Below are 12,394 nucleotides of genomic sequence, written 5' to 3'. Positions count from 1 at the left end.
ACAACTGTAATTTTAGCTGCCTTCTTGGAAGAGGAATGATAAACCCACCTTTTAAAGCAGATCTGTTTGAATGCTACATGTTTATAGCAGCTTAGGCAGCCTAGTAAGTTCTTTATTGCCAGTATCTGTATGGTCTGTGCTGACACTTGCTGTTGGCTAAAAAGAGCCTTGAACCTGCAAGAATTCCGTTTTCTTTAGGAATGCAGGAAAATAGCCAATCTTCAGCCAGCTTGTAAAATTTCCCTGGTTTCTTGAGGCTTATCTCAAGTATATTTTTAATTACTAAAACTGAAGCACTCATGTCAGATCATTTTTCTCTTCAGAATTCATATCTGTTTTTAAAAAGTGGAGAGGGGGAAACAGGCTCTTGGAGTTCTAACACTTCTGGAATACTGCAAAATGAGCAATAATCTCAGAGTATCCATAGAGGAAATAGGTTATGTGGTGAAATCTGGGCAAATCAGCTTTCCATTCATTTGGAACTTTACTGTGATGATTGTGAAGATCAAAGTTTGGTTTTGCTTTTATATGCAGGAGTCCAACCTATTCCTTCTCAGGGAGGGAAACTTGAAATTGCCGGCACTGTAGTCGGCCATTGGGCTGGAAGCAGACGTGGACGAGGGGGGAGAGGGCCATTTCCTCTGCAGGTGGTGTCCGTGGGAGGACCAGCCAGAGGGTAAGTGCCAGCCTGGGAATGTGCTTCTCATGTGGAAATTGATGATGGGGGAAACAAGGAAAACAGGGAAAAGTTGGAGGTGGTAGATTGCATATGACACACTTCAGGACACATAGGGTCAATTATATCCACTGAAAATTCAAGAAAAACATTGGCATTGCTTTTAAAATGCTTTTCACCAGTTACTTGTCTATACAAATATAAACATATATATGTATAAGCATTTTTATGTGCAAATAAAATGAGTACTCAGTCTGATATAGATGTATGGATGTATAGATATAGATATAGATATAGATATAGATATAGATATAGATATAGATATAGATATAGATATAGATATAGATATAGATATAGATATAGATATAGATATAGATATAGATATAGATATACACACAGAGGCTGGTTTTGCATGAGGAGATACTTTGGGACTTTTCTATGAAACCATTGCATTACATTTAATTACTTTCTTTTTTGTGGAAGGACATTTTATTAAGAATCATGGTAACAGTTTTAATAACTACATTATATAATCCTGTGAAGCAGAAAACACCTGAAGGACATTTCTGGGTTTAATAGTTTTCTGTTACAGTCATGATGGAAGTGTGCTTAAAAGAATATTGATTTCTTCAGCTCTTCCACTTCATTTCACTACATCTGAAGTTATAGGTGCACAACATGTCTGAAAACCAAGTACTTTATTACAAAAATATCTAGTTTGTTACTTCTAAGATTCTGGTTTTTCCATAGGCTTTCTGGTTCTGTCCCTTACAGAACTCTATCTTTCATTAAGATTGTGTCTATTACAAGAGACGTGATTTATGTGTTGTGTCTGTCTGTATTAGGAGTGGAGTAAAGCTAATGGATTTATTGCCACCTTGAGCTAGGGAGCAGCAGTGGGAAAGTCTACACTGTATGGATTTCATCTATCTGTTAATTTACTCCAATGTGTACTATGAAGCTTCACGCTGGAGTCAGCCAATGCTGTTGGAATGCCTGTTGTGTTGGACTGAGTGAGGAGCTGGGTTAATCTGATGGGAGGTGAATGTGGGACTGAATGAGAGCTGCTGTGGGGCCAGGAACAGGCAGGAGCAGTGGGAACAAATGTCAACAGGTTCAGTGTCAGCAGACTAGAGCCTTGGAGGCGACCCCATTTAGCTAGGACTGCCCAGTACTCTAGAATGAAATCCAGCTGCCAAAACAGAAGCATTGAGCATAGTTTTAGGTATTTCAGACAATGGTCAGGCACCTATGCAGGCATGGGGGATTTGGGGAGCCCTGTGCTGATCCAGAGCAGCATCTGGAGACAGTGGGAGTGAGCAAAGGTGGAGAGGCATGAGGTTTGCTTGGGTACCAGGGGACAAAATAACGTTTTTCATCATTGAAATGAGGCTCTTGGATTATCATCAGTTCTGTTTTTCATGAGGATACATGAACAGAAGCTGGTTGCTTCTCCTAGTGACCTGCACTCTGTGTGGGGAGGTGCTGCTGGTGATGGCTGGTGTCCTGCCAAAGCACCCTGAGCAGGGTCTCTGGACACCCTGGGGCTCAGAGCTGGGTTACATCCTCACAGGACAGCAGTTCCCCCATCTCCTGAAGAAGGAAATCCCTGAATCCACATAGAACATCAGTAGCAGGGAACCGAGAACCCTCCTAACCTGGGAAGTGAACAGATCACCGAAAGAGTGTCGCTGCTCCTGCCAGTACCTTTATGACAGAGACATGATTCTTCAGTAGTGGATTTCAATTTGAGATAAAATGCCTGAAGTTTAGTTTTAATGGAGGTATCTTAAGGCAGTAAGGTTTCCGTGTAGATTGTCACCCCAAAGAGAGGAAAAGTGTCCATGCCAGATCTTCCTGTCTCCATCAGATCAGCACCAATAGGGCATTGGTCACGTGTAGAGTTACTAGAATAGGCTAGAGGGAAAATGACTGCAGGCAGCTTACCTGTTTGTTGGGTCAGTTGGTACTGAAGTAGAACCAATAGGAAAACATGCTCACTTAAAGGATTCTGCCTAAAGACAGAATCATAGAATATTTTGAGTTTGAAAGGAGCCACAAGGATCATGGGAGTCCAGTCCCTGGCCCTGCACAGACACTCCAGCAGTCCCACCCTGCACATCCCTGGGAGCAGTGTCCAAAGGCTTCTGGAGCTCTGGCAGCCTCGGGAATGTCACCATTCCCTGGGGAGCCTGGACAGTACTCAGCACCTTCTGGGGAAGAGCCTTTCCCTGATCTCCAGTGCTTTAACAACAGATTCATGTTGGCAGAGGTTATTTCCCAACAAAGGTCACAATTAGGAAACAGCACAGCAAGTTGTCTCAGTTCATGGCCCAGTTTTGCACACTTGTATTCCATTTTTATCTCTTTCAGCAGAGGAGATTGAGTCAGGCTTCTTCACCCCATTGCCTCATGTCTCTGCAATGCTGAGCTTGGATGTTATTCTTATTGTGTAAAATTATACCAGCTGCTTTGTACTGGCCTCAATCCATCAGTGTATTTAGTGTGATTTTCTGAGGGGGAAGATTTTTTCTCAGCTCCTTGAAGGACATGCTTTGACCTTATATAAAGGGAGCCAGTAGGGTTAGCAAGGAGGGAACACAGCAAGAGCGACATATGCAAACCACAGTTCCTCTCTCTTCATTCTCTGCTGTTGCTTCTAAACCTCAGAATTTGGTTTCTTACTGCCAAGTGTGGGAATTCACAGCATGTAAGAGGAGACTGGGGACACAGTGCTGTTCCCCTGGGCAGTTCAGCCTTGCTCAGCTCAGGGAACTGAGCAGCATCCGGCTGTTCCAGCCAGACCCGGTAGGGTCAGATGTCACATCAGCACCTCCCAGTATTGGGCAGCACATCCAGAGCAAACATAGGGCTTTCCCAGGCTTCTAGAGAAATCCAGTATTTCTAGGAGAGAAAACAAGGTATTTTTAGAACATTGCTCTTGACATCAATGATTGGGAAGTTTAGTTTCTGCAGCTGTTGGAATTAAAGCAGTTGTAGCTGAATCCTAGAATTGCTGAGGTTGGAAAAGACCTCTATGATCATCAAGTCCAGCTGTCAACTCAGTGCCCACCACCACGCTCACCCCTAAACCATATTCCCAAGTGCCACATCCACGTTATTTTGTGAACAGTTCCAGAATGGTGACTCCAGCACTGCCCTGGGCAGCCTGTGCCAGGGCTTGACAACCCTTTCTGTGAGCAAATTTTTCCAAATATATCTAATCTAAACCACCTCCCCTGGCACAACTTGAGACCAAGGTGAGAAAGTTTGGTTTCATCTGATGTAATCTGTACTGAATTACACCGAAAACCACCACCTAATGTGTCTAAGTTGGGAGTCTCCATTGGAAAGCATCCCAGCTTATCAATTGCCACATGCCAGACACAGGTTAAACTCCTTTATTCCCTCAGTTTCTTAGATAATTTTGTACCTACATGATTTTTTAATTCTGCCTCAATTTTATCAGATCCTGTCTCATGTTTACATTGAGAACTGCTATTTAATGGGGAAAATTGCTTTCTATGTAGTTCAAATTGCTACTTTTGTAAGGTGAAAGTATTTTGAGCTCTGGTTTTAAAGTGCCATGAGGATAATTTGACACTTGGAAAATGTTTCTGCAAAGCTTGAAAGTATCATTTATTGTTTTTGAGAAGTGAAATCTAGAAAGAGAGATTTTATTGCTCCAGACTCAGTTTGTTTGGTTTATACAATTGCAAGCAGTAGAGCCCTGCAATTCAGAATTAGGCATTTTGCCTCTTTAAAGATGTGTTGATGATGGGCACTAGACAGTAAGGCTAGGGAAATAATATTCCAGCAAAACGAAATGTAAAGCAGTTGTAACCAAAAGTGATCTGTGTTTTATTTTCTCCTCTTGCCCTACCCCTGCAGGCGTCCTAGAGGAGTTATCTCCACTCCGGTGATAAGAACTTTTGGAAGAGGTGGAAGGTACTATGGGCGAGGTTATAAAAGCCAGGGAGCAATTCAGGTAATGAAGCCATGTGCCTGACTGCAGCACGCTCTGTGACGGGCTGGGCTGGGCTGGACTCCAGACCAGCACCACTATAACAGCTACAAGTGTTTCTGGCGACCCGTGGAAGCTGTGAGCTGCACAGCGGTGACAGGACAGGCTGGTGTCACAGCTCACTTAAAGCAAACTTTGCTTCTAAAGACAGACGTGGAAGAATGTATTTTGACATGAATCCTGTGCCTACACAGCTCTAACCAGCCATGGGAGTAGAAGAAAATTTAGAAAATGGGAAAAATACACAGCTGAAACAAATTAGCAGTTCTGTTTCTGTCCCCACTCTTCCCCAGTTCATTTCTGGGACCACGGTCCAAACCTCATGAAGGAAAGTTTGTAGCAGTGAAGGATCTTTGCTGCTGCCATGCTCCAGATCTAAGAGGTCACTCTAAACTTCTTGGGAATAGCAGAGCAGCCTTTCCCCCTGAGCATGCAGGTTCCTTCCTGGTAACACCCTAAAAGCGTCCATGGATCATGACTTCTATCTGTTCTATGGATCTTTCAAATATAGCTGAGGCAGACTGCTGATCTGTATGAAATGCCAGTTGTTTTCAGAGTTGTGTTTTCCTCCCTTTTCCATGGTTCTGGCTGCTATGCAGTTTGGATGAATGAGTAGTAAATAGTTGGAAAAACTTCCACAATAAATATGTCATACGTACATGCCATTTGTCAGGGAGACCTGAGAGTAGGGGGGTGTTTTCAGGTGTCAGACAGTAAAAGAGAGAATGTTCTCCAGTAGATAATGAAGTAACTATTAATTTGCAGTAAAACTTACTGCTTTACAGGTGTAAAATTCAAATACTTCTCTTCCTTGTTAAATTGCTGTATACACAGGCTATATGTCTACAAATGTACTTGTGGATCTGAAACTTTACATCTTTAAATAGAAGAGAAACCACTATGTTAGAGTATCTAATTTCTGAGTACCTTAAGCTTTGAAGTAAAGGAAATCCTGAAAACGAGCTCCCAGATACTCCAGGCTTGCTACAGGTGTACATATGGGAGTGTAGTTCAGGTAGTAGCTGCAAGTGTCTTGACAAGTGCCATCGAGGTTAGATATTTGCCCTTTTATTAATGAAATGTAATTTGGATGGTAAATATTTGTGACCACAAGGATCTGTGTGTAAAACTGTGCCTGGAGAAGAAAGATAAATGGCATTTTCTGTGCATCTGAGCTCATTGCATTTTGTGGTCATCAAGGCCATATAGGATGCTCCTTGTACAGGAAGAGAAAAAGGATGATTTAAAATGCACATGGCAGGGAGAATTTGGGAAAGTTCCCATGCAATGAATGGATTGTGAGGGCCAAGTGAGGCTGGGAGGTGCCAGTGGCCCCTCTGCCTCAGTGTGGCAGTTCCTGTGAAGGGCCAGGCTCAGCCCAAGGCACTTCATCCCCTCAGCTTGGGAGTCTGACCAAAACAAACTCTTTGGATTTATCCAATGCACCAGACTGGTCTGTTTTGTCCCAAGAGGAGACATTTCACACTTGTTCTGGAAAGAAACTAAAGAATGTTTTGAAAGCTGAACTTTTTGTGTAAAGAAGCACACAAGGACAATGATCAGTATCCCTTATCCTCATGTGCAGTCCCATACCTGTGCAATGGGACTGAGAATTGTGATTATCTGGATAATGAGAATGCTAGAGAACAGCAGTTCTGACTCACCTGCAAAGTCCTTCTGTAAAATCCTTCAGCAGTTATGGCAGGTGTTCTAGTTTTTATACTGCAGAGCTGTTTGCTGCTGTTTGAGGTGTTCCTGTCTTCAGCCATTTCTAAGCACTTGACTTTGTGAACAGTGTGACAGACCAGTGTGCAGTCTCTTAGCAGCCTAACCTGCTTATTTTGGTTTGTTTAAAACCTGCTATGTTTCTGGAGCACTAAGATTAATTAGAAATACTTAAAAACTAATTGTATGCTGCATCAGTCTGGTTTTTATGGCTATACTTGGTCTTGTAAGATTTTACTATATGCTTTTTTATGAAAGCCTTTCCTAATCTTGAAAGCATATTAGCTTGGTGCAGGGAGTAGTGCATGGTGCCTCTGCACTCCTCCAAATGCTGGCTGGAAAGAGTCATGTTTGTATTTGAGTAACATGGAATCCTGCCACTGAATCACAGCACACATGAACCAAGGAGCAAAGTGCAGCTGTACATTGATTCTCAGTTTCGGTGTTTCAGACATTTATGAGGCTCTGATGTTGTGAAAGGAGGGCAACATCGAAGTTAGAACTAAAGCATTTGCCCCGGGGGCATCAGAAGGCTCTGGGGAACACCGAAAATCCTCTCCGTGTATTTTGTGGGCCACTTCTTTCAGTAATGCCTAATATTTGGTGTTCACTCATGACCCTATGCCCTGCATGCTGCCTGTTGTAGTGTCCTTATATCAAACTGTACATTTATATACATTTTTAGCACTGGTTCTTCAGTAATTCTCTTCTTTTTTTAACAACTAGGGCAAACCTCCTTACGCTGCTTCAGCAGAAGAAGTAGCCAAAGAACTTAAGTCAAAATCCGAGGAATCTAAATCCTCACTTGTGTCTTCAGATGGATCCCTGGCTGAAAATGGAGTTGTGACTGAGGAAAAACCAGCTTCCCAGATGAATGGGAATACAGGAGACATCAGGGCTTCCAATCAGTCTGAAAGTGCCTTGAGTAATGACTCTAAAATGTGCAATACGAATCCTCACTTAAATGCACTAAATGCAGACAGTGTTTGCCATAAAGATGATGCTCTTGAGGCCACTGTCTTAAAAAAAGAAGAGTAAACTTATTTTTTATAGAGGGTGAAGGATGTTGGGAAGGGTCAGGATTAGGAATATCTGGAAAGAAAGAGAGCCTACAGTTATGTACATTTTTTCCTTTCCGTAAGAGAAAAATGAGGACTTTGGAAATTCGGATCCCTCTTTGATGTCAGAGATTTAAACAACACATTTTTTTAGTTTTAACCAGTTGTAGTCAAAATGCTACAGTAAAACAGAAAAAAAAAAATAAAAAAAAAGAGAATGAAGAGCATTTGACTCCCGCACTTAAAATGAAGTATACATAAAGTTTAAACTGGTTATGACAAAAGCTTGTAGTTTTGTTTTTTGAAATATAAAGAAAACAAATTTTGGCAGTCTTTAAGTATATATAGCTTAAAACTATAATTTTTAGTACTTGGCACCATATGTATGCCATTATATTTGATTTTGCATTACTGTGTCACAATAAAGCTTTCTTTAAGGCTTTGATTTCATGATTATGGGGGGAAAAAGGCACAACCACAGTTTTTTCTTTCTGAAATCTCATCACCGTTGCCGTGGTTCTTTTGTGTTAAAAATGTGCAAACTCTCGAAACTACCAATTCTCAGTAACACTGCAGTTCTGCTGAGTTCAATAGACATCATACATATGTTATGAGCGAGTTAAATGGAGATAAACTTGAAATCATAGAAGATGCAAACGACCTTTCAAAACAAACACAATGTGTTGGGAAACTTTTTGTGACTAATACCATGCATCCGTGATCAATGAACTATGTGGTTTTGAATCAGACGTAGACCATTAGTACTACTATTTGAGCTAAACTTCTGCATGGTTCATGATTTTTAAAGTGTGTAGTTAATATTATGCATGTTATTGTCCTCTTTCTTCCATTCTTACAAGTACTGTGCCCATTTGCAAAACAAAAAAAGCTAATAATCAGTAATAGTCCTATAAAAGATGTTAACTATGTTTAGTCATTGACTGATCTTGCTCTAACCTTAAAATTTTGTGATTATTGACCTCTGTTGCATTTATTCTAAAACTTTAAAAAAAAATTATCTAGCCGTTTTGAATATCAACGTTACCCTGGTGTACTCATTGCTGTATGCATTATTGTTCTCTGTTGCTGTTTTATGCCTTCATATTAGCAAATATGAAATTCTGTGAAAAACAAAAAAAAAAAAACGCTTTGATCTTCAAAAAAAAAAAAGTACCCCCCTTCTGTAGCAGGAAACAAATGGCTTGTTCTTGAGAACTTTCCCATCAAGAATTTAGTATAAGCAAATATACCTGTATCATTTTGATGTTTTTGTTAGTGTTTCCAAACTTAATGTACTTCAAAATCAGAATCATTTCTTTATATTCGTTTTCATATAATTCTCCTGATGCTCTTCATCACACATTAGTGATCAGAAATGAGGTGTAATTCCCCATTCCCTGCCCGCCAGAGCTAAGTAGGTATCTTAATGTAAGTTGAAGGGAGTTCTGCCCCAACTCATGGATTGTGCAAGAATGAACTACTGTTGGGTTTGGCTGGTTGTAGATGGATTGTGGTGTGGTGTCTTTGAAGGCTATTGAATGCAACTTACAGTGCTTAATAAAAATCTTTATTCTTTTAGTATAAAATACTGTATGCCTTTTTTGTCAAGTATTTTTTTAATTAACATGTAAATAAAAGTTTTTCCTATGCTCAAGTCAAGTGGTTGAGTTGCCAGGATCTGTGGTGTCCTCCTAAAAGGCAGAGGAGGGAAGCACAGCCTTTGGTTGTGGCTGCCCCTGGATCCCTGGAAGTTGAACACTGGGGCTTGGAGCACTCTGGGACAGTGGAAGGTGTCTCTGGCCATGGCAGGGGTGGCACTGGGATGGGCTGTAAGGTCTCTTCCACCCAAACCATTCTGAAATTCTGTGATTCACTCACTGCTGGGGGACACCACACCTGGTTGGAGTCATGTCCTGGCTTTGCTGATGTGTGCAGCTCCTTTAGATGTCACTTTTAAATGTTAGATGGTAGAAGAGATGCAAATAAGGCAGTTGTTTAAAGAAAAAGCTGCAGGTTCTCACAGAGGTTGATGGGGGTGGGCAATGCCTCTACACAGCCGGGAACCTATGAGTCTGTTACACAAGATCCAGCTGACACAACACGAGCTGCAGATTTACATCTTGGTGTAAACTGGGGAGCTTTCTCCCCTGCCGTGCCTGTCCGCTCCGTGCCTGCAGCCGCACTAGTGACAGCCCGGGCTGTGAGCAGTGGGCACAACTCCCTGTGCCCTGCCCCGCAGCACAGTTGTGTTTTTCACAAGGGACAGCAATCAGTCCACTCCTTCCCGAGTCAGAGCCCCCTGCGGCAGCTGGGAATCCCTGCCCTCCCTGCTCCGTGCAGCGTCACTCTCCCCATGCCAGCGCTTGTCTGCTCTGACGGCATTCCCACTCGCTGTCATGCAGCTGCAGGCACCCCTTGTCCCAGTCTGGGAGCTGCCATGGAATAACTAGCACCAGCAAAGCCAGTGTGCGTGGGAGCGGTCCCGTGTGGCAGTGCCAGTCCCCGGTGTGGGTGCACTGCGAACCAGCCGGGACGGGCGGGCTGCGAGAGCTCAAGCGATGTTCTGTGACCCCTCGGGACGAGCAGAGCTGCCTGCCTGCTGTCCCGAACCGCTTCTGCACGAGAGGTGCACTTAGCACTGACACAGTCCTCAGTTTAGAAAGCCAAACTGACTCCGGGATCGCTGATCCTGTGGAATGACTGGCTACTGCCTGGGCTTGCTCCTGAAGAACATCTTTGACCCCTGAATTTAGGGATGGAATGGGATGGAATGGAATGGAATGGAATGGAATGGAATGGAATGGAATGGAATGGAATGGAATGGAATGGAATGGAATGGAATGGAATGGAACGGAATGGAATGAATAATAGAATTTCAGTTGAAAGTGACCCACAAGGATCATTGAGTCGAACTGCCTGATCCCTTCAAGGCTGACCGAAAAGTTAAGCTCATTATTAAGGACACTATCCAAATGCCCCTCGAACGCTGACAGCTGGGCACCGACCAACTCTCCGGGACCCTGATCCAGGGTCGGACCACCCTCTCGGTAAGGAAAGCCCCGGTGTGACCAGTATCTCATTAACCAGCTCCAAGACAAGAGTTAAACTAGGACAATCCGCTCTTTGGGTGGGACGTGGGGCCACTCTCCGTTCTGTGTGGTCAGCGGCAGCACCGGAGCTCCTCCCTCTCTAACTCTGCGTTAAGGAGCAGCGATGCTCGGCGTGTGCCGCAGCCGGCCCCGGCAGTGCGCACTTTACCCCGGCCTTCCCCGGCTCCTCGCCCCGGCAAGGCCGGCCGGCGGCCGCGGGGCGGCTCTCGGGCCGGCGGAGCCCAGCGCAGGCGTCCCGGCCCGGTTTTGTTGTCGGCTCCCGCCTGAGAGGCGTGTCCAGGCAGCGGAGAAGGGCAGCGGTGCAAGAAGGCCCCGCCGCCGCCACGGCCATCGCCATCGCCACCGCCACTGCCATCGCCATCGTCATCGCCACTGCCACTGCCATTGCCATCGCCATCGCCACTGCCACCGCCACCGCCATCGCCACTGCCACCGCCACTGCCATCGCCACCGCCACCGCCGCTCCGCCCCTTCCTGCCCGGGGCCGGGCGGGGAGGCGGGGCCGGGCCGGCCGGGGAGGGATGCTCCCGGTCCGTGCTAGAGCTGCCGGTGGGTGTCGGGGGGCTCTTCCTCTCAGGGAACAGCTCTGGTCATCCCCGCACGGAGCCCCAGCGCCTGGTGCAGCCGGGAGGGGGAGTGGGGAGTGGGAAAATGGGGAGTGGGAGAGTGGGAGAGTGGGGAGTGGGAAAATGGGGAGTGGGGAATGGGAGAGTGGGGAGTGGGAAAATGGGGAGTGGGAAAATGGGGAGTGGGGAGTGGGGAGGGGTGAGTGGGGAATGGGGAGTGGGAAAATGGGGAGTGGGGAATGGGGAATGGGGAGTGGGGAAATGGGGAGTGGGAAAATGGGGAGTGGGGAATGGGGAGTGGGAAAATGGGGAGTGGGGAATGGGGAGTGGGGAGTGGGAAAATGGGGAGTGGGGAGTGGGGAGGGGTGAGTGGGGAGTGGGAAAATGGGGAGTGGGGAATGGGGAATGGGGAGTGGGGAATGGGGAGTGGGAAATGGGGAGTGGGGAATGGGGTGTGGGGAGTGGGGAGTGGGAAAATGGGGAGTGGGAAAATGGGGAGTGGGGAGTGGGAAAATGGGGAGTGGGGAAATGGGTGTGGGGAGGGGGGAATGGGGAGTGGGGAATGGGGAAATGGGGATTGGGGAGTGGGGAATGGGGAGTGGGGAGGGGGGAATGGGGAGTGGGGAATGGGGAATGGGGAGTGGGGAGGGGGGAATGGGGAGTGGGGAATGGGGAAATGGGGAGTGGGGAATGGGGTGTGGGGTGTGGGGAATGGGGAAATGGGGACTGAGGAGTGGGGAAAGGGGAGTAGGGAATGGGGAGTGGGGAATGGGGAGTGGGAAAATGGGGAGGGGGGAATGGGGAGTGGGGAGTGGGAAAATGGGGAGTAGGGAATGGGGAGTGGGGAGTGGAGAATGGAGAGTGGGGAATGAAGAGTGGGGGATGGGGAATGGGGAGTGGTGGATGGGGATGGGGGATGGGCATGGGGAGTGGGGAATGGGATGTGCAGCCATCACTCCTGTGCTGGGATGAGATGGGGATGGGGCTGTGGCTCGTCTTTCAGTGCTGCCGGTGTCCAGGAGCACTGTTATCCAGTTCTGCAATTATCCAGCGCCATGGCAGATGGTAGTGCTGCTGGTGGTGAGAGTCTGTGAGATCCTTTAGGTTGCACCCGGTCGCCCTGACCTGCCAAGTACAGGCAGGTCCCACCCATTGGATGGAGATGGGATGAAGTGGAACAGTGTAGGATCCCAGAAGATAAGGGGCTAATAATAATGTGTGTGTCCAAAGCACTG

General features: G+C 45.9%; 1 protein-coding gene across 4 annotated transcripts in view; it reads left to right on the top strand.

The window, feature by feature from the left end:
* FAM120A (family with sequence similarity 120A) overlaps nucleotides 1-9,069 on the top strand; it is a 48,871-nt gene extending 39,802 nt beyond the window's left edge. For all 4 annotated transcript variants that reach the window (XM_056501944.1, XM_056501942.1, XM_056501943.1 and 1 more), the window contains 3 exons: nucleotides 535-676; nucleotides 4,568-4,664; nucleotides 7,152-9,069. In XM_056501944.1, the coding sequence (XP_056357919.1) occupies nucleotides 535-676; nucleotides 4,568-4,664; nucleotides 7,152-7,463 (551 nt within the window). In that variant the 3' untranslated portion in view covers nucleotides 7,464-9,069. The remainder of the gene's footprint in view (nucleotides 1-534; nucleotides 677-4,567; nucleotides 4,665-7,151) is intronic.
* The last annotated feature ends 3,325 nt before the right edge of the window (nucleotides 9,070-12,394 follow it).

The sequence above is a fragment of the Oenanthe melanoleuca genome, chromosome 12, assembly GCF_029582105.1.
Source record: "Oenanthe melanoleuca isolate GR-GAL-2019-014 chromosome 12, OMel1.0, whole genome shotgun sequence".
Taxonomy (NCBI): domain Eukaryota; kingdom Metazoa; phylum Chordata; class Aves; order Passeriformes; family Muscicapidae; genus Oenanthe; species Oenanthe melanoleuca.
The sequence above is the reverse complement of the archived record's forward strand: the minus strand, read 5'-3'. Positions and strand labels throughout refer to the sequence as shown.